The 21,267-nt window shown below is 59.1% G+C and overlaps 1 protein-coding gene across 2 annotated transcripts in view; it reads left to right on the top strand.

Annotated features, from left to right (window-relative positions):
• SDK2 (sidekick cell adhesion molecule 2) overlaps positions 1-21,267 on the top strand; it is a 267,728-nt gene that overhangs the window by 225,329 nt on the left and 21,132 nt on the right. The window contains exons 33-40 of one of the 2 annotated variants that reach the window (XM_027518871.1): positions 420-555; positions 2,093-2,149; positions 3,477-3,578; positions 3,734-3,849; positions 10,448-10,634; positions 13,448-13,585; positions 16,389-16,550; positions 19,280-19,405. In XM_027518871.1, the coding sequence (XP_027374672.1) occupies positions 420-555; positions 2,093-2,149; positions 3,477-3,578; positions 3,734-3,849; positions 10,448-10,634; positions 13,448-13,585; positions 16,389-16,550; positions 19,280-19,405 (1,024 nt within the window). The remainder of the gene's footprint in view (positions 1-419; positions 556-2,092; positions 2,150-3,476; positions 3,579-3,733; positions 3,850-10,447; positions 10,635-13,447; positions 13,586-16,388; positions 16,551-19,279; positions 19,406-21,267) is intronic. The other variant, XM_027518872.1, reaches the window with a different exon arrangement.

The raw sequence follows: 21,267 nt of genomic DNA on the forward strand, positions 1-21,267 counted from the left end.
CCTGGGAAACTCCAAGAGATCTCAGCCAGGGTGGTGATCATGTGAGGAATTTCTAGACAAGGAATGACACTTTAAGACTCGCTCTGCATCCAGAGTCGTGCTCAGGGCCCCCACGTTGCTGTGTGACCTTGGGCAAGTTCCTTTCCATCTCTGAGCCTGCTCTGTTCAGTGGGAATGGCGTGGTGCCCTGCCTCACAGAGAATGCTACCGGGGTGGAATAACCTCGCTGGAAATGCTCAGAAAATTCAAGCTGCTCATTGCCACTTTGATTCCTTTTCCTGGTCCAGACACAGCCCCTGCCCTGTCCCTGCGGGAGGCGTTGTGGGGGAGGGAGGGAAGGAAGGAGGGGCCGAGTGGAAGGGGACATGCCGCCTCGGTCCAGCCCAGCGGGCTCCATCCTGCCACCCCCTGCCCTGCAGCCGCCGTCGGAGGACAAGATCAACGGAATCCTCCTGGGCTTCCGGATCCGCTACCGGGAGCTGCTCTACGACGGACTGAGGGGCTTCACGCTGCGCAGCATCAACAACCCAGGGGCCAAGTGGGCGGAGCTCACCTGTGAGTGACAGCGGAGGGAGTTGGGGTGGGCGGAGCCTGAACCTCCCAGCTGGACCCCTGCCGCCCTCCCCTGTGCGCACCTCTCACCCCGTCAGGTTCAGTCACCAAGTGCATGCTTCCTTAGCACTTCACACGCCTCCGGACACTGGGGGGACACCAGGGAACAAGACAGACAGGGTCCCTGCACTCTCAGAGCTTGCAGGCTGGAGGAGGAGCCAGGTGCTGGAGAAGAAAACCCTGGTAGGGGTGTCTAAGACTGCTGGCATGACCGTTGTGAAGGGCATATTCCAGGAGAGCCTAAAGCCGGTGTCAGAAAAGAGGTCCCAGGGGATGCCCGTGGCGATGGCCCTGATGGATGATTCCAAGTCTTAAAGAAGCAGGGGTGGGGGGACCTGGCATGTGCAAAGGGCCTGAGGTGGGAAGGACTCAAAGCCAAGCCTGGTCGTGTCCCAAGGGCAGCAGTCTGGCCCCTTCTGGTTCCTCGGGGAGGTTACTGTTCTGCCCTGGGGTCCTCAGAGCCCAACCTGCCTCTGCAACTGGAAAGAAGACGCGAGAAGCCGAGTAGAAACCCCAGAGAGTCATTCAAGCTAGGGAAGGACGTGCCATGCTTTCGGTTAGGATGGTTACTTCGGGGACTTGAAGATGACGGCTGGTGATGGGCAGGGGGCCCAGGTAGAGGCGAATACGGTGACGTAGGGGAGAGCGGGAGGTTGGCCCCGAGGCAACAGGCTTGGGATGGAGTCCAGCCAGTCTGGGAAATGGCGTGCTGTGGTCCACCCCCCACTGATTCATGCTGGGGACGGGCAGGGGTCGCAGGAATCAGTCCCCAGATGGGTGGTGGGACCAGACCAGAGACAGGTGGGAGCGGAGGAGCAGCTTAAGATCCTCTTGATCCGTCTTGACACTTCCTTCCATCCTTCTCTTAAACCCTCTGTGCCCTGTCTTCCAGAGGATATTAGTAGACAACAAGATGATTGAACGTGGAGCCAAGGAAAATTAATAGAAAAAAACTCAGAAGTAGCTGATCCAACAGCTTGCATTCTTCTTTTTTTTTTCTATCTTTTGGCAGACATGTGCTGCTGGTTGTGTTTTTATAGGCCTGTGTATAATACAGTCATATTTCCTAGTAGTAAAATGGCTTCTGGTTCATATGAGGAAATTAACGACACCGCTCCATCACGGCAGGAACTCAGCCTTTAGACAAGGGCCCAGAGGGTCCCTCAGAACCGTCTCCATCTGGGGGTACTGGGCTCCCAGGGGCTCCTGGTGCCCTGTGACCTCCGGCGGGTGCACGCCAGGGTGGGGCAGCATCGTCCTGGGAGCTGTCTGCCCCCGCCCCACCCCGCTCCCGCCCCGGCCCCTAACTCAGGAATCTGGAAGCCCCTTCCCTCTGCATGTGTCTTCCCATCCCGCCTCCTCATCGGGGTCTCTGTGGCACGGTGCGTGTGTGTACTAACCTCCTCTGTCTGCTGTCTCCCTCCGGCCCCCTCCGCACCCCACCCCCCGCCCCAACCACCCCCCTGACCCCACCCCATAGCCTTCTACTCCATGCGGAACCTGAGCCGGCCCAGCCTCACGCAGTACGAGCTGGACAGTAAGTCCCCTTGCACAGCAGCTCCCCAACGGGCCAGGCCTTCCACGGGGAGGGGAGAGGGGCCTCCGAGGACGCCTGCCAGCAGCCCAGGGCTGCACCCACCTCAGGCTGCTTGAGGAAAGGCGCCTCCCTGCACACACGTGACTTTCCTGAAATGCACAGAAAAGCAGGGACTCTCCCAGGAGGGTCTGCCCCAGCCCTCATCCATCAGGACAGAAGAGAAAGGAAAATGGCTTTGGTCTTATGATCTGGGGAGCCGGGGATGGTGACAGGGGATCCACGGTAGGACCCGGTGGTCCCGCTGGTTGGATGTGTGGGGGTTCACGCTGCTGCCGCCGCCCATCTCATCCATCAAAGGCACTTGTCAGCTCAGCTGTTTTGCCCACTGAGTTCGACCCTGAAGTGAGCAGAGCCCCTTCTTCACCCAGGGACCAGGACAAGTCCCTGGCCAGTGCCCCAGCCCCCCGCCCTCACTCTTTCCCTAACATCCCACAGGGTGTTTAGTTCTCCCGAAGACCCAGAGCCTTGAGCCAGGGGGCCTCCCGTTAGGGGCCCATGTTAGACTGAGTTATTCATCTCCTTCCTTCCTCATGGGCGCAAGCCCAGGGCTGTCAGGGTAGTTAGAACGCCCACCTGGGGAGGGGGAGCAGAGAGGAGCCCCCCAGCAGGCACAGTGATGCCCCCCCAGGTGTCAGGCCCATTTTCCTGCAACTGCGCCCCTCTCAGCTTCTAAGTGTCTCCCCCCAAACACCCCAAAGTGAGTAGAAACAGAGGGTTTCTTAGCACCAAATTCATATCCAATAAGCCCCTCTCTCTAAGGCTGAGCCCCGCCCCCATGTTGAGAGTTGGTTTAGGGAGACTGGGGGGGAGCGGGGGGGATGGGGAGGAGCTGGGAACCTGGCAGGCCTGTGACCAGGGTACTAGGACAGGCCGGGAAGAAGCGGCCTGGTTTAGGGAGACTGGGGGGGAGCGGGGGGGTGGGACGAGCTGGGAACCTGGCAGCCCTGTAACCAGGGTACCAGGACAGGCCAGGAAGAAGCGGCCTGTGACCCGGCGCGGCATTCACACCTGTTGTCCCAGCGTGAATGTCAGTAGTGCCCCTTTCGATCCTAAAAGCCTCCGGGATGGTCGCATCCTATTCGGGGTCCCAGGGATGAGCCAAGGCATCCCCCACCGCAGGGGCCGCCCCCCCAGCTATTCCCTGTCCTTTCCTGGGCCTGCGCTCTGGGGTCCAGGCTCGCAGGGGAGCGTCATCTCAGCCCCCCGCAGCCTCCGCCCTCCATGACGTGAGCTCTGTGTCTCTCTACTCTCCGACTGTCACCCCCAGACCTGAACAAGCACCGGCGCTACGAGATCCGCATGAGCGTGTACAACGCCGTGGGTGAGGGGCCCTCCAGCCCCCCGCACGAGGTCTTTGTCGGGGAGGCAGGTGAGCACTGCTGCGCTTCCAGCCCCCTCCCTCTCCGGTCCTCCCCCGCCCCGAGAAGCCCAGCAGGAGGGGGTCTGGGATCTTGGGGCCCAGCCCGGCCCAGCGCCTCCTCCCTGGGGGCCCCCTGCACACTCGGTTCCCCTCTCGCCCCCCAGTGCCCACGGCAGCGCCCCGCAACGTGGCCGTCCATGGCCCCACGGCCACACAGCTGGACGTGACGTGGGAGCCGCCCCCGTTGGAGAGCCAGAACGGGGACATCCAGGGCTACAAGGTAGGGGTGCTTGGGCAGGGAAGGGGGTCCAGGGGACACAGGGTCCGGCAGGGCTTGGGAGGGACCCAGGTGTGGTGAGGGGCAGAGGTCCTGGGTCTACACTGGCTCTCTTGGCTGTTTGCATCCAACCCACTGAAATACACGCAGCTGGAGCAAAACGCTACCCATCCTCCCGGCGTCCCCGGGGCAGGCGGCACTCAGATGCTAGAAACTCGGGCCACACCCCAGCTTGTACCATCCCCACAGCTTCTACAACCCTTGCCCAGCCCACCAGCTCCCAAAGCCAGTGTGAGACCCCTTGAAGTGGTTATTTGGCCAACTCTAGTTACAGTATGTATGCTAACTGAATGGCCAGTTAGTGAAGAACCACTGACAAGGTCTTGGAAATCTCTGTTTAAAGTTATTTCTAGATTTTAGACAATGACGCATGTTATGACAGGATTCTATTTGTCTCTGGTATCTGCTAAGCCCTTTAGAACTTCCCTGGTCGCTCAGATGGTAAAGAATCCACCTGCAAGGCAGGAGACCTGGTTCGATCCCTGGGTCGGGAAGATACCCTGGAGAAGGAAATGGCAACCCACTCCAGTATTCGTACCTGGAGAATCCCATGGACAGAGGACCCTGGCAGGGTAGAGTCCACGGGGTCACAAAGAGTTGGACATGACTAAGCAACTAATATTTCAGTGTTAGCTTAAGACTCCTGAAAGCCTGTTAAAACTGGTAGAGTATAATGATTGTACCCATTGCACAGATGAGGAAACTGAGTCCCAAGTTAGTGGCTCAATGAGGCTCACTTGGTGAGTCACCAAGTTAGTGGCTCACCAAAAAATCTGGCAGCAGAGCATCAAACTCCAGGTCTGCTGGCCCTCACCCTGTAGGGGGTGGGGAGGAAGCACTGGGCACACAGCCACTCGGATGTGCTTAGTCGCTCAGTTGTGTCCGACTCTTTGCGACCCCATGGACTATAGCCTGCCAGGCTCCTCTGTCCACGTGGATTCTCCAGGCACGAATACTGGAGTGGGGAGCCTTGCCCTCCTCCAGGGATTTTCCCAGCCCAGGTCTCCCTCATTGCAGGCAGATTCTTTACCGTCTGAACCACCAGCCTCTGGAGGAGGTGGCAGCAGTAATGGCAATAACGATGTGCTGCTTGGCTGGACACTCAGCCTGTGGCCGTGTCTGAAGCCTGGCTCCCACGCCAGCGTCCGGTGCCGCTCTGATTCCTGGCAGTGGTTTGTTGCTCCAGAGGGCAGTCCAGTGTAGCGGCAAGGTGGCGAGGATGGGAGCCACCAGGAGCGTCTTGGTTCAGCCCTGGTCGCACAGGCAGAAACTTGAGTTTCCACAAAGGCAGGGGCCTTGCTGGGTCCCACGGCTCTTGGAGACCCCACATATAGGAGTCTGGCTCTGTGTGGGGTGAAGAAGGCGGGAGCAAAAAGGAGAGACGTCTCACCAAGGATGCTCTGAAGATGGATGACGCTCCTGAGCAGCGCCAGCTGGGAGAACTAAATATTGCGCCCCTAGCATATGCCTCCCCAGGGACGACAGAGGAGCCTGGCGGGGCCTGCTCTAGCTTGGCAGACACCAGGCTGGGGAGATGTGAACACCTCCAGTTAATGCACGGTCCCCGGAAATGTGTGGGTGCCCAGGCGTGGTGCATCACACCGCAGAGGTCCACGTGCTCAGGGGAACATCACAACCAAGCAAGGACGCTGATGAGGGAAAGAGAATTGCCGCCTCTGAGACCTGCATTAGGACTTCCCTGGTGGTAAAGAATCTGCCTGCCAGTGCAAGAGACATGGGCTTGATTCCTGCATTGGGGAGATCCCCTGAAGAAGGAAATGGCAACCCACTCCAGTACTCATGCCTGGAGAATTGCATGGACAGAGGAACCTGGTAGGCTGCAGTCCATGGGATCGCAAAGACCAGACACGACTGAGTGACTAAACAACAATAACAAGCCCTGCATTAACGTCCATGCTCGTCGGCCTTAACGTCAACCATGAGCTCACACCACCAGCCAGTGGTCAGGCCAGGGTGAGCTGTGACGTGTGTGGGGGCAGGCAGGTCGGTGCAGCTGGCCTTTTCAGGAACGCGTGTTTATTGAGTAGTTATTTTGTGCCCGCTGCGTTCCCGATACTGAGATTAAATCAGAGACAGCGTGAGCTTAAACTGCAGGGGAGGAAGGCTAGTGACGCACAAAGCAAGGAGCAGCTCCAGCTGGTGGTGAGTGAAGCAGGTTAAGGGGCACGTTTGGGACTTTAAACAGGGTCTTCGGGAGAAGACTTAATGAGAAGCTGCCACGTGAGCAAAGATGAAGACGAGCCAGGTGTGAATCGTGTGGATCTGAGAGAAGAGTGTTCCGGAACAAGGGGACTGACGAGCAAAGGCCCTGGGTTCAGTGGGTGCTAGGCTCACACAACGCCCAGCAGAGAGACCCAGCATGACGGAGTGCATTACCTGGAGCCCTCTGAGCTTTGGCTGAATGAGATGACGGCCATGGGGGGCTTGGGGACAGAAGACGGACCTGGGTGACCTGGGTTTTTGAAGCTTGTACTGGCTGCTGCGTTGAAGGGAGTCTGCGTCGGGGCAAGTGCAAAACCACGAAGAGCTGGCGGCATCGCCAGGTGATGGGGGTTTAGACCAAGCAGTAGCTGTGAGAAGCGTTTGCTCTTGGTTCCACACGGAGGGCAGAGCCAGCAGAATTTGCTGATGAGCTGATCGTGGAATGTGACAGGAGGAAAAGCAGCAAGGATTTCCAAGCAGTTGGATACTGGAGCTTCCAGTTACAGAGCAGGAAAAAAGGAGGCAGTGAAGGTGGAGGGGGCCAGAGGAGGAGGCTCGAGACGCTTGTTGGATGTCCACGGGGAAACACTGAAGGGAGCTGGACACACGGGTGCGGAGTCCAGGGGAGAAGTTCCAGGCTGGAGGTGTGAGTGGTGAGCGCCTTCAGCACACAGATGGTACCGAAAGCCTGGAGATTAGACACGGTTAGATAGTGAACACCAGACGTCTGAAAACTGAGCCCCAGGACCAAAGTAAGTGATCGAATTCTCAAAACCCACGTGAAGACTGTGCTTTCAGGAGAGAGGAAGCAGATGCGCCAACCCTCCTGAGAGCTCAAGCAAGAAGAGACCTAGGAGGCAGTGATTCAGGGATGGGCAGACCACAGCCCATGGGCCTAATCCCGCCCACAACTTGTTTTTATAAATAAAGTTTTATTGGCACACAGCCACACCCATTTGTTTACAGATCACTTTTGGCTCCTTTCAAGTCACAAGGCAGAGTTGAATAACTTCCACAGAGACCGTGGGGCCTGCAAAGCCTGAAATATTTCTTACCTGGCCCTTTACAGGAGTTTCCAGAGCCCTGAATGATTACATTAAACAGGCCAAGTTCACAGGTGACTCTGATAACAAGTTCGGGGCAGGGGATGCCTGCTTGGAGTGGGTTCGAGAGAGAATGAGGAGAGGCAGCCAGTGGTGACATCCCTTTTGAGGAGTTTTGCTTTAGAGAAAAGTGACGAAATACAGTAGAGGCTGGAAAAAGACAGTCAACAGAGGCGGTTTTAAGATGGGAGGAATAACTCGTGTGTGTGCTGATAAAAACAGTTCTGGAAAGAGGAAGAATTTCGTGATTCGGGGACGAGAGGAAGCTGTGGTGGGTGATGCCCTGGAAGAGGTGACAGGGGCTGGGATTTAGGGCAGGAAGGTGGGGTCATCTCAGTAGGGAGCTGCAGGAGGGAGGCAGAAGGTAGGGACACAGCGAGGGAGGTGGTCCAGGTGGCGAAGGGAGCGTCTGGAGTCTCCCAGGATGGCTTCTGGTGCTCTCTGAAGGGCCCGAAGCTAGGAGCGGGGATGGGAAGGAGAGGCATGGAGCCGCGAGGTGCGATATTGCAGTAGGTGGACCAGACCAGTGTAGCACGGTTACCGGCCACTGGAGGCCATGCCCGTGAACTGAAAGTGTGACTTTCCTCCAGCGACAGCCAGCGATGTGGCGTGTGGGCTTGGACCTGACTTAACTGAGGCTGAAGACGCCTGTGATGAAGCCAGAAGGGGCAGGGACCCGGTGGTCTGTGATGACCTCGAGGGTTGGGAAGGGGTCAGTGGCAGGGAGCTCCAAGAGGGAGGGGATGTACGTTCACATGTAGCTGACCCTCATGGTTGGACAGCAGAAACTAACACAGCGGTGTAGAGCAATTATACTCCAGTTGTAAAAAGCGGGCCTGGAATTGAGAATAAGAGATAGAAAGTAGTGACCATAATTCATTCCCGCGCCTGTTCCCGTCTACAGACAGTGTTTATCCATCAGCAAATAGTTATTGATCACCAACAGGTGTGCCAGGCATGATTCTGAGTGCTTAAGACACAAGGGAGCCAAAGATGTGGGCGCTCCCGGGAGCCATTTCCTTGCAGACACCTGGCCACCTCCGGCCTGCACAGCAACCGGGCCGTGTGCCACCTGCTGGGGTGCTCAAGGCTCAGGTCCCTGGGCTGTTTTGCACAAATGACATTGAATCGTCATCTAACAGAAGTCTGCTGGATTCAGTATACGCGAGTCAGACCCACCTGCAGAGGGTGCCCATTTATGGATGTGAGGTGGCTTGGGTCCTGGACCCCCCTCCCCTGTGCCAAGAACGTGATGCCAGCAACCGGCACCCCCTCTCCTGCATCTTCACTTTTCTTGCTCTGAAACGTGTTCCATCTTTCGAACGCCTCTTCCTGACCTCACGTTGGCTTCAGCCATTTTTCCGGTTGGCCCCTTTCTAGCATAAACCCTCCCCCAAAACGTCTGTCCCCCTTGCCTCTTCCCCGTCTCTCTTGAATCCACTCCAAGAGGGTTCATTTATTTTTTCCAAACAGTGAACCCATGAACGAGTGATTCAATGAGGAACTATCTCAACTCCCACACATCTACCCATGTCAGAAGACTGGAAAAAGAAAGAAAAAGGGAGGGGTTAGAAAAATAACAAGGATTTTGTAGCACTGAGGCATCCTAACTGCCAGTTCACACATGCCGGGCAGGGACAGTTTTATTAGCTTTTTCTCACTTTTATGAGCTTTCTCCAGGCAAACTGAGAAATTGAGTCCAGAGCATGCAGAAACGCCTTTGGCCAGCAGGTGGTGCCAAATGCCCTCTAATCCCTGCGGCCTCGGGCTCCCTGCGTTCCCCGTGCTCTGGTCGCAGAGTTCTGAAACTAGGGAAGGATGCATGGCCTCATTCGCCACTAGCGAACCCTGCTGCTGCTGCTGCTGCTAAGTCGCTTCAGTCGTGTCTGACTCTGCGACCCCATAGACGGCAGCCCACCAGGCTCCCCCGTCCCTGGGATTCTCAACTCCCGGTTAATACGAAGTAGAGCCCTTCCTCGGAATCCTCAGGGGATTGTTTCATAGATGGCTCTCTGTATCTGCCAATACAACCCACCGCCGACCCTGTTGACTGATCTGTTGAAAGCAAATCCTTGTAGAAGTGGACCCAGGCACTTCAGATCCATGTAATTGTAAGCGCTGGGGAACTGCTGTGCTCCTGGACTAAAACTGCCTGTGGCCTCTTGTGTCTTCCTTCTTTCCTCTCCATCACGCTGGTCCTAGGAAGTGGGTGACCTTGACCTCGGCTATACAGAGGCTATACAGAAGTTATGCAGCTTCCCTGCAGCTTAGGGAAGTCACCTGCCCGAGTCAGCGGTACCCTGGGGTCAGCCCAGGCGTGCCCACTTCTACCGTGGGCTGTGCAAACTGCTGTGTGCCAGCAGCTCACCCAGGCCCTGCAGCCCTGGACAGCTCCCAGGTGGTGCCGATGGGTTGGCCCTTGAACCCACCTCTTCCCTGGGGTGGAGTCTACCTGCCCTGCACTCTGGATCCTCAGAACAGAATTGGTTTATACCTACAGTGACTATTCTGAGGGCTTATGTGCCTGCCATCAACAGACTCGGGCTCTGTGCCCTCATGGGGTTTACGGTCTAGCAGGGACTGAAGGATTGGCTGTGAAAACGAAGGTTCTGGAAGGGTTTGTAAAAGTGAGTGAAGCCGCTCAGTCGTGTCCGACTCTTTGCGACCCCATGGACTGTAGCCCACCAGGCTCCTCTGTCCATGGGATTCTCCAGGCAAGAATACTGGAGTGGGTTGCCATTTCCTTCTCCAGGGGATCTTCCCAACCCAGGGATCGAACCCAGGTCTCCCGCATTGCAGGCAGATGTTTTACCTCTGAGCCACCAGGGTTTGTAAAGCAGCTCTTAAATACTCCTATATCCTAGGCTTCCCAGGGTTCTTCCTAGGCAGAACCCGCCTGCCAATGCAGGAGACATGGGTTCCATCCCTGGATCAGGAAGATCCCCTGGAGGAGGGAATGGCAACCCACTCCAGTATTCTTGCCTGGAGAATCCCATGGACAGAGGAGCCTGGCAGGGTACAGGCCATGGGGTCGCAAAGAGTCAGACACGACTGAGCGACTGAACAACAAGAACAGTACTATTTCCTGGGTGACTCACCTGCCGTCCAGGCCTGGGGATAGTTCGAGCGGAGGTGTGCTGCGACCCTGGGATCAGGCAGGGGAAGGGGGAAGCTGGGTCATGGCCTCCCTCACTCTGCCACCTCTGTGCCCACAGATCTATTTCTGGGAGGCCCAGCGGCGTAACCTCACCGAGCGGGTGAAGACGCTTTTCCTGGCCGAGAACAGCGTCAAGCTCAAGAACCTGACAGGCTACACGGCCTACATGGTCAGCGTGGCAGCCTTCAACGCCGCGGGGGACGGGCCTCGGAGCACCCCCACCCGGGGCCAGACCCAGCAAGCAGGTGGGGGAGAGGCTGGAGGGGCAGATGGGGAGACGAGGGGGCCCACCTGGCACCTGGGCTCATGGGCGGGAGGAGGCAGCTGAGCGATGGGAGCTGGGTCCCCAGGCCCCAGGGTATGCCCTCCAGAGTGGCAGAGCACGGCCGCCCAGAGGGGCCTGGACGTGAGTGCTCAGAAGAGACGCGCTGGGACTTCCTTGATGGTCCAGTGGCCATAACTCCACGCTCCCAATGCAGGGGGCCTGAGTTCGATCCCTGGTCAGGGAACTAGATCCCACGTGCCGCAACTAAAGATTCTGCACACCCCCAAAAAGATCAAAGACCCTGAGTGGCACAGCCAAGACCCAGCATAGCCGAATAAATAAACACATCATTTTAAAAAAAAGAATAAGAGAGGCGCTATCCCCAGGAAGCCTTGGCCAGGCCCCCTGCATCTAGCCCTTCCTCCCCTTATCTTCCCACGGAAGCCCTCCTTGCCGACAGTCAGTCCTCGCCCAGCCAGTCCCCTTCTGCTCCCTGCCTTGCTCCCACCCGACTTGCTTTTATCTCCCCAGCTCTGATCATGCCACTGTTCACTTACTGAGCGCCTTCCCTGGGCCCGCGCTGTGCTAGATGCGGGGGACACAACAGCGAAGGAACCTGATGAGGTCCCCTCCTCCTAGCAGGGGAGTCGGCTGGTTACAAGCATCTAGAGGAATTAACCTCGGGTGGCAGGCGGTGTGAGCGGTCTCAGGGCAGAGGCAAGGGGTGGACAGATGGCTTTGGAGAGGTTGGCCTGTAGAGGCCCAGCTGAGTGGCTGACTCAAATCCGGGTTGAGATTTCAGTGGGAAGACAAGGCCGGTCACGGGAAGTCCTGGAGGCGGGGGGTGTTCCGAGTCCAGGGACCAGCAGGTGCCGAGGCCTGGAGGCTGGAGGGGCCAAGAGGCCAGAGCGCAGGCCGGGAGGCTTGAGAGACCGGGAGTGAGAGTCAGAGGGTAGAGGGCCTGGGGGCCTCGGAAGAAAGTCCGGCATTAATTCTAAGCATGACGGGCAGCCATTGGTGGGGATAAGCAGCTGGGCCACAGGATCTGGCTTATGTTTTTGAAAGATGGCTCTGGCTGCTGAATAGAGGACAGGCTTATGGGGGCAGGGAGGTCCTTTAGGAAGCTGCAGGGGAGCCCAGGGGAGGAGCGGGCGGGGTGCGAGCCCTGCAGCCCACACATGCAGGGCACCCCTCTAGACGGCATCACTGCCACTTGAGCTGCTGTTCCCAGGTGGCGCTAGGGGTAAAGGACCCTCCTGCCAATGCAGGAGATGTAAGAGATGCGGGTTCCACCCCTGCGTCGGGAAGATCCCCTGGAGGAGGGCATGGCAACCTGCTCCAGTATTCTTGCCTGGAGAACCCCTTGGACAGAGGAGCCTGGCAGGCTACAGTCCACGGGGTCACAAAGAGTCGGACACGACTGAAGTGACTTAGCACGAACACACACTCATGCGCCTTCTCAGGCAGTAGCATGCACCTGATCTTGTCGGAACCCCCGGATGGGCCCGTTTCACGATGAGCACAGGTGACCCGGGAAGTGAGGCTTCTCCCCCACGGTCCCCCACTGGTCGGTGCAGGGTGGGGGCGGGGTGGGGAGGAGAGGCTGGAGCCCCGGATGTCTGAGCTAGTCCTGGGCTGTCTTCACCGCTTCAGTCCCCTCCTTTGCCTGCCGTGGAGTTTCCTTCCCGTGGATTTGAATACAAGCCTTTGGGCCTAACCTCGCCTCTTTCTCAAGCTGCTGCTTCCCCTTCTGTCCATCATCTTTCTCTTAAAGAGACAGCGAGACCCCGAGGAGTCTGTTGCCAAGTATTGTCCTCCTCGGGTTCCGGCTCTGGCTCCAGGGATACTCCTTCCTCCGCCAGGCTCCCGGGGGTCTGTCTGCCTGGCCGCACCACACTCTGTCAGTGTCATTGGCCGGATGCGGACCCCCGGGAGCCTGAATGCTTCCGTCACCGAAACGGAGTGTTCTGCCTCACATCCCTCGCGCAGAGCGGAGGCAGGAAGGGCCTGTAGACCTGACCTCCCCACTTCACAGACGGCTCACTGACGCTGCCTCCCGGGCCGAGCGGAAGCCGACAGGATCAGCCCCGGCTCGGTGGGGAGGTGGCGCTGGACAATAATAGCCTGGCTGTACCCCGTACCCCCGCCCCCCGGAGCCAGCTCGGGATGCTGCAGGCTGGACGCTTCCCTCGCTTCCTCTCTGTCCTCCCCCTCAGGCCTCTCCCCTCCTATTGTTTCAGGCTCGGGTTCTCAGGCCAAGAAAATATCTTCCAGAGAGTTGACAGGTCCTGGTTCCGCTGCTTCAGCCAGCATGGTGTCTCTTGGCCATAATCCCTGGGGCCCCAGGACAAGAGAGAGGCCATGTCCATGGCAAGGCTGGTTGTTTAATGCCCACCTGATGCTCTGAGGCCCAGGCACCCCCCCTGCCCCCAGGGAAGGCAGAACATGATCTGGCACTACCACCCCCTCCCCCGCCTCCACCGCAGCGACCCCAGGGGTCCTGCTCTCAGGGCCAATTATCAGGAGGAAGCCTGAGTTCTCCAACTTTCTGAAAACAAAATCCTGTTTTCTCCTAGTACTTGGACCCTGACATTGAGAAGAGCGCTAAGGATGTCAGCAGGGAGGGGAGGGGCCCGGTGCCCTCTAGCGACCCCTCCTGCCCTCTCTTGCATGAAATCCCGCTTTCTTGTTTGTCCAGGGATCCACACGCCCCTGCTGGTTCCTCAGAACCAGACCCAGGGCTCTGAACTTCCAGAAGGGAGGAAACAAAGCCCCTCTGCTCTCTCCCTCCAGCCCCCAGCGCTCCCAGCTCCGTCAGGTTCAGCGAGCTGACCACCACCTCCGTGAACGTGTCCTGGGGGGCCCCGGAGTTCCCCAACGGCGTCCTGGAGGGCTACCGGCTGGTGTACGAGCCCTGCACCCCCGTGGATGGTGAGTGCAGCCCCCTTCCAGCAGGGCTCCCCAAACCTGCCCTCTGCATGGTTCCCCTCCATCGTCACTATGCAGAGTCCAAGCGATGAGCCTCTCCCACAGTTTATACAGTCCCAGTATAAACTGGAGACAGGCAGGGCAGGGATGGGGCAGGGCCAAGGTCAAACAGCAGCAAGTGGAGAGCAAACTGGAGCAGCAGCCCCGGCCTCCTGAGTTCTAGGAGAGAATTGTTAAGTATGTTCTCCCCGTCAGCAGATAGAAATGGGGAAGAAGGAAAAACACCTGGGCAAAATACGGCATCCCGAGATGGATCATGGAGACGGACCAGGGGCCTTCCCTGGGGTCCAGCAGTTAAGAGTGCTCCCAGTGCGGGGACCACGGGTTCCGTCCCTGGTCGGGGAACTAGATCCCACACGCTGAAACTAAGAGGCCACTGGCAGCAACTGAGATTCTGCATGCCACAACGAAGAACTGTCAGTTTAGTTCAGTCTGACTGAACTGCGACCCCATGGACTGCAGCACGCCAGGCCTCCCTGTCCATCACCAACTCCCGGAGCTTGCTCAAACTCATGTGCATCAAGTTGGTGATGCCATCCAACCATCTCATCCTCTGTCATCCCCTTCTCCTCCCGCCTTCAATCTTTCCCAGCATCAGGGTCTTTTCAAATGAATCACAGCCCACAGCCCAATAAATAAATATATTTTTTAAAGAATAAAAATTAAACAACAACAAAAAAAAGGCTAAAAATAAAGATGGACCATCCCCCAAGGTTCCATCCTACGTGTGATCCCTCAGCCTTAGGGACTCACCTGACCCTGAGTTAGTTCTTCTCTGCCTTTCGTGGGGTCAGGAACCCCTCTGAGACTCTGATCAAAGCCTTGGGGCCTCTCCCTGGGCAGGTGCAGAGGCCTGGGGGGGTCACTGCACCCCGCTGCTCTCTGGGAGCCTCGGCTCCAGCCCCTGGCTCTGCAGGTTGCCCCCTGCTGCCCTGAGCCCTGGTCCTGTGAGCAATGCTCAGAGCTATCCCCACAACCCCTGCCCTACACCTCCCTCCAGGCCCTGGACAGGACCCTGCCCACCTCCCAGGCCCCCCAGGGGCTGCCCCACCACAGCTGAAATCACTGCTGCAGAGTCAGAAAGGCAGGAAGGAGACTGTGCCCCGGGAGGCCTGTGCCCAGTTCCAGGGCCCAGTGAGGCCTTGGGTGTGTGGCTGGCCACCCCTCCCAGACCGCAGAGCCCGACCAGAACAAGGCTGAGCCCTGGGAGCTGAGCCCTTCTGGATCAGCCCAGGGAACACTGGCCCTCAGTCTTCCCACCCCCCACCTGCATGTCAGCAGCTCCCCAGGGCCTGGAGGGCCCCAGGAGGAGGAGTGGTCAGGTGTGGGACCCAGGAAAGGAGCCATTCCTCCCACGGAAGGAAGGAGAGGACAGAGGTCTTGGGGGCTAGACACGGGCCAGACGGGCTCTCGGGGCTGTGTCTAGGGGGGTCCACACCCGGAGAAGTGTGGACCCTTCGCCTGCTTGTCGCTCAGCCCAGTGGCGTCTGGACCACGTGGCGCCTCCGAGGCCTTCCAGACTCCCATCTGCCCTTGACAGCCCACTGATGGGAACTGCCTGGGCTAGTGAGACGGTGCCCAGCTGGGTCAGCAGTGAGCCTGCACCCTGCTCTCGCCTCAGCCCCAGACTCTGGTCGACAGCAAACAGGCCTCGCTAAGATGCAGGGAACAAGGACGCAGCACCCCTACCTCCCTGTAGGGAAAACCAAGACCCAGGCCAGTGAGGAGTTTGCTCCGGCAAGTCGAGGGGCGTGTACCCAGGACTGCATGTCCCAGGTCTCAGGGCACATCCACCCCGTGACCCCACAGGCTCGTGACCCCTTCGGGAAGCCCCCCTGGAGCACCCACCGATCTGTCCATCAGGACTTCATTCCCGCCCCCCAGCCAGGTGCTCGGTTATTTTCTTCCACCTCGTAGTACCTGCCTAAGATGCTGTCGATACCCTCATTCGTTAGCACAAACTGAAGCCAGGGCAGGAGACGTGCCCGGAGAACCCGGGGCCAGCCCTGCACTCTGAGGCCAGCCTGCTGGCTGCGAAGTCTGTCTCCTGGGGTGACCAGCTCCTCGGTGGGTGTGGGAGATGAAACCAGGTCCCGGAGAGGCTGACGCTCAGGAGGACTTTGACATGGGAGGCGCAGAGCACAAACTCTCACCTCCTGGAGACCGTCCCAGCCTCCCCTCTAGTAGCTAAGATTCGGGGCGCCGTAGCGTCCTCACTTTGGCCCTGAAGAGCCTGGTGGATGTGGCTGATGGAGGGCCACGTGAGCCCCCAGCTCTCGCTGGCACTGTGGAGGGAGGGAGCCGGGCCGGATCTGAGGTTGTCCTGGGCTGTGGGTACAGCCACACATGTGTCCCCTCCAGCTCCGGATGGCGGTGTCTTTACAGAAGCACTTCCTGAAAGATGGTCCTTGGAATGTGATTTCTAAGGGATGGGATGTGGGGGAACCAATGTGTGAGGTACGATGGTTAAATTAAACGAGATAGTTGATTTTTCCCTCCAGATGCTAAAGGACACTATAGTTTTTCACTCCGCAGACCAGCAGGCAGCATAAATGTATATATTCTTGAGGACAGGCTACAGGACTCTGTTCTGAGAACGGTCTTGGAAACACTCCATGTGGTCAAGGGTGCCGGTCCCAGCCTGACTCCAGGGGGTGCAGCCCCTGGCCAGCGCTGACCATTCCCTCCCCGACAGCCTCCCCCACCAGGGCCTGTGGCTCTCACAGGCCACATGCTTCCTCCCCAGGGGTCAGTAAGATCGTGACGGTGGACGTGAAGGGCAGCAGCCCCCTGTGGCTGAAGGTGAAGGACCTGGCGGAGGGGATGACCTACAGGTTCCGCATCAGAGCCAAGACCTTCACCTACGGGCCTGAGATTGAAGCCAACGTCACCACGGGCCCTGGAGAAGGTAAGGGAGCCTTGGGTGGGCCTGGGGGCAGCTGTCCCCACACGCGGCCCCCCAGGTCAGAAAGGGGCATCCAGAGCGTGCCTGGGGGTGCAGAGTTGAGTAAGACGGGGTCTCTGGTGGAGCTCTCAGGCCCACGAGGACTTCAAGGCAGTACCATGGGGTGGGCCTGGGGGGAAGGATGGGGGAGGACAAGGGGGCACTTAAAGGGGGGACATCCCTGATGGTCCAGCGGCTAAGACCCCTCGCTCCCAGTGCAGCGGGTTCTATCCCTGTCAGGGAACTAGATCTCAGAGGCCCCCACCTGAGGGTCCATATGCTGCAGCTAAGATCAAAATCCTGCCTGCCGCAACGAAGACCCATTGAAGCCATATAAATTAATTAACAATAATTTTTTAAATTTAAAAATGAAATAAACAAAGGCGGCAATTCCAGAACACCTCATGGGGTGCGGCATTTAGATGGATGCGTGGGAAGAGAGACCAGCATTCCACAGGATTCTGATGGCAGCTGAGGCGGTGGGTGGGGGGGTGGCCAGCTGTGAGGGAGGGCCAGCCGGGATGCAAGGGTCACCTGTGTCATCAGAGCGTGTCTCAAGGAGACACTGATGTCAGAACCCCTGGGGTTCTCGTGATAACGCTGATTCCTGGGGCCCAAGTTAGGCAGCATCCCTGAGCGTCCCTGGGATGTGCATTTGAACAAAAGAGCCCAATTGCTCTCTGGTACCTGCTGTGAGAACCAGGGCTCTGGGGGTCTGCAGGCATGGGACCGGGTCCAGGGAGGCCTGCCGGCCGCATGCCCCCTAGACAGGGGACAGAGGGGCAGCGTTAGGGGGCAGGCCAGGCCCTGTGCACTGGGCCCGGGGTGACGGGGAGCACTGGGGACCAGGAAGGAAAGAGTAGCTTAGTTTGGACTTTGTGACCCTCCCTGGAGTCGTCCTCAGGCTGGGGGAACTCTTCTTCTTGAGGCTGAGGCTTAACCCCCCAGGGCCTCTTTCATGCAGGATGTCCTCTCCTGATGTAGATGTTGCCTCGCAGACTCTCTGCATTCCTGTCCCCCTGCCCCCACCGAGAATGTACACAGCCCCACCAGGCTCCCCCTGAAGCCCCTCCTCCCCGTCCTCCTTGCCCACCTCCCTGAGCTGGGAGGTGCTGACCCGGCCGGGCGGCCTCTGCTGCCCAGTGGGAGCAGGTTCCAGGCGGCCACCCTACACTTTCTTACTGGGTGCTTTCTCCCCACCTCTGGTTCTGAAGAAGGGCAGGCTGGCTCCCAAGGCTCCCAGGGTTGGAACACAGCCTGCAGGGCCGCAGCAGGCAGCTTGCCAGGGAGCTGCCCTCCCCCTGCCCTCCACCTGCCCCCAGGCCCTCCCCGGGCAGGCGGGCGCCTCTCACCTGAGCCGCTTCCCAGGGAAACAAAAGCAGGAAGGGAGCTGGCAGGAGACCAGGAGGACAGAGCAGGGGCGGGGGGCCTGGAGAGGCCTGCCTGGAGAACACGGTGTTCTAACCTGAGCCCAGAAGTGTCGGGGTTTGGGGGAGCGGGGAGGAAGTGCGGAGGAGTGGGGAGGGGCTCTGAGAAAGCTTCGCACTGCGCCCACTGGAGGAGGGGTCAGTGGACGTGCAGCCCGGCACCCTCTTCCCTCCAGGCCAGCTCCGCGGGCAGGCTGGAAGCTTCTAGTCTGGAGACAGCTCCACTCCGCCCTAGGTTCTGCCCTGGAGAGAATGAGAGCCCGGGGTGCTGGGAGCCCCGCCCCACCGCTCACACCCGCCTGGGCAGCATCCCACACCCGCCAGCCCTCCACCTTTGCCCTGGGCTGTGGGCAGGATGCTGGTGCGGGAAGGGAGGAAGGAAGGAAGGAAGGCAGGCAGGCAGGCTCTGAGGCCCTCCGAGGCCATGGGCAGGGCTGGGCCGTGGGCCACCAGGCTCAGGAGGTGAGCCCCTCGCCTGCCTGCCGTCTGGCCGGTCACCTCCCTCAGGGCCTGGAGGCGCTTCAGTCTGAAGCTGGGCTCTCGGCTCCTTCCCCCAAGGCGTCCACAGGGGCCCCGGGCCAGCCTGCCGCCCACACCCCGCTGCCTGGTACTGTCCCGTCCCGCAGGCATGGAGGAAGCACCTGCTGTGTCCAGGCTCCCAGGAGGTGGGGCTCCAGGCGCATGGGGATCAGCAGGCCGGGGCCCTGGGGGCCCTGGGAGCCAGCACGGCAGGGCCCCCGGACAGGAAGGGGCTCAGGACGCTCTGTGGACACAGCAGGCTCGCTCAGTCCTCTGCCTACAGACCAAGCTCCTCCCTCCTGCTCTGGGCCCTGGGGTTGGCCCCCCCAGCGGCCCCTGAGGCACCTGTCACCCCAGAGAGCCCGTCCCAGGGGCAGGGCTGGGTCCTTCCTCCCTCCTCATGGTGGCAGGGGCCCCGGATCCTCCTGCGGCCTCGGCCTCCTCTCTGGCCTTGCCCTTAGAGGCAGTGCAGCTGGGGGCCTTTGTGGCATCTCCCTACATCCTCTCCTGGAAGGCAGGGGCTGTGGGTGACCTGGCGGAGAGTAAGTCGGGTCCTTCAGGCCTGGCCGGGACACGCTCCTCGGGGGCATGGCACGTGGAGGGGTTCCGGACACCCTGGCCGGGGTTTTGTACTCGGGTCCTCACGCTGGAGCTCAGGGAGATGGGTGGGGCACATGGCCCCGCTCTGGGGCATCCCCTTGCTCACCGTGTGTGTGTGTGTGTGTGTGTGTGTGTGTGTGTGTACAGGTGCCCCCGGCCCGCCTGGAGTGCCCATCATTGTGCGGTACAGCTCGGCCATTGCTATTCACTGGTCCAGTGGAGACCCAGGCAAAGGGCCCATCACCCGCTACGTCCTCGAGGCTCGGCCTTCAGGTACGTTCACCCGGGCTGAGGCGGCTGGGGGTCATCGCATGACAGGGTGCTTGTGCTCTGCCAGGGGGAAGCGAGGAGGGCCCCTGTGGCGAGTGGGACACGGGACTCGCACCCTAGTTAAGGCTCACCCTGGAGGCCCTGGAGAACAGGGTTTATCGCCGGGTGAGGACCAGCTCGAGTCGGGGGGGTCATCCAAGAAGCCAGAGGAACGAAGGTTTGGGCCCCTGTTGGCTAAACGCCCACTGCCTCCACGTGACCCCACTGACCAAAGCCCACCAGGAGGCTGGCCGTCCCCTGGAGAACCAGCGCCCCTTTGAGTGCCGTCTCTGCATCCCGGCTCTCGCCACAGTTCCTATCACGTCCCGGGCTCTCCTCTCAAGCCTGAAATCGAATCACGAGAACCTCTGAAGGCATCAGGAGTGGCTGGATAAGTCACTGATGGGTCACAACGACACCCGCGGCGGCCTCTTGGGCTCCTCTTCCCCCCCAGGAGCTCCCGCCCTCGGCCAGCTCCCTCTGTTGCTGGGTTTCCAATTCATCAGAGGTGCTGGAGTTAGTACAGGCTGGAGGCTTGTTCTCGATGTTCCATGGATATGTGACTAGGTAACCCAAGTTGAGAAAGAAAGGAAAAAAGAAGACTGTGTTGCTCCCGCACAAGCAGCAAATACTAATTGGGAAGCTGGCATCTTAGGAGCTAATACTCCTAATGGGGCCATTGGCACATCCCAGCGACATGGTTAGTACTGCAGGGTGGCTGAGCGCTAATCATCTCGATAGCAAATAATTCACTCCAGCAGTTCCAGGAAGCCGCCAGCACCCAGTCATTGCCTCAATCTTGGGCTAATAATTGCAGTCGCAAATATCATGTAAACAGCTATTATGTCCAGCAGCTCAGATCCAACGTGTAGCCGGAACATACAGGCAGCCTTGGCTTCCTCCCCACTCCAGATGGTCCCTCCCTGGCCCTCCAGGCTGCTGACTTGGCCGGGAGACCACCTCCTGCTTCTCCCATCCAGGGCCTGGAGCCTGTTTTTTCCATCCAAGTTGGCCTGCCGGGGTGCCAGGCTGTGGAATGTTGGCCCAGGACTTCAGCCCTGTGGATTTTCCAGCGTTCCCTGGGAGGCCCAGCATGGGACCTGGTGTTCTGGGTTTGGGGGCCGTGACTCCGTCCACATAGTTGTGGTCAAGGGCAGAGCATAAGAGGAAGGATCAGGCCAGGACCCCTTGAAGGCTGGGGGCACAGATTCCTCATTCTGAGGGTGAAATCGCCCTCGTCTTCAGCTCCCCCTGCACCGCTGTGCTTGGTTTGGGCAGAACCGACTAGACATGAGAAGCCACGTTCTGCAGACCAGGGAGGGACCCACCTGACATTTGGGACCCATGGGATCCATGCTGCACATCAGCTAAGTCCTGGGGCTGCAGGCCGGAGCCACAGCGTTTCGTTCCCGAGCTTGTGGTCTGGCCACATCATTTGTTCCTGCGTGGGGGTCAAGGAGGGGCAGACCGCAGGCAGGAACACTACCCTGTGTGGCTTTTGTGGAAAGGGAGCAGAAAAATAGGGGCCTGGCTAAGTGAAAGTGAAAGTGTTAGTCGCTCAGTCGTGTCCGACTCTGTCACCCCAAGAACAGTAGCCCATCCGGCTCCTCTGTCCATGGGATCCTCCAGGCACAAATACTGGAGTGGGTTGCCATTTCCTTCTCCAGGGGATCTTCCAGACCCAAGGATAGAACCCTGGTCTCCTGCATCGCAGACGGATTCTTACCGTCTGAGCCACCAGGGAAGCCCAAGAAAAGGAGAGCCTACCTTCATGATAGAACAGTGTGCCTAGTCACTCAGTCGTGTCTGACTCTGTGACCCCATGG

Source organism: Bos indicus x Bos taurus, chromosome 19 (assembly GCF_003369695.1).
Source record: "Bos indicus x Bos taurus breed Angus x Brahman F1 hybrid chromosome 19, Bos_hybrid_MaternalHap_v2.0, whole genome shotgun sequence".
NCBI lineage: Eukaryota > Metazoa > Chordata > Mammalia > Artiodactyla > Bovidae > Bos > Bos indicus x Bos taurus.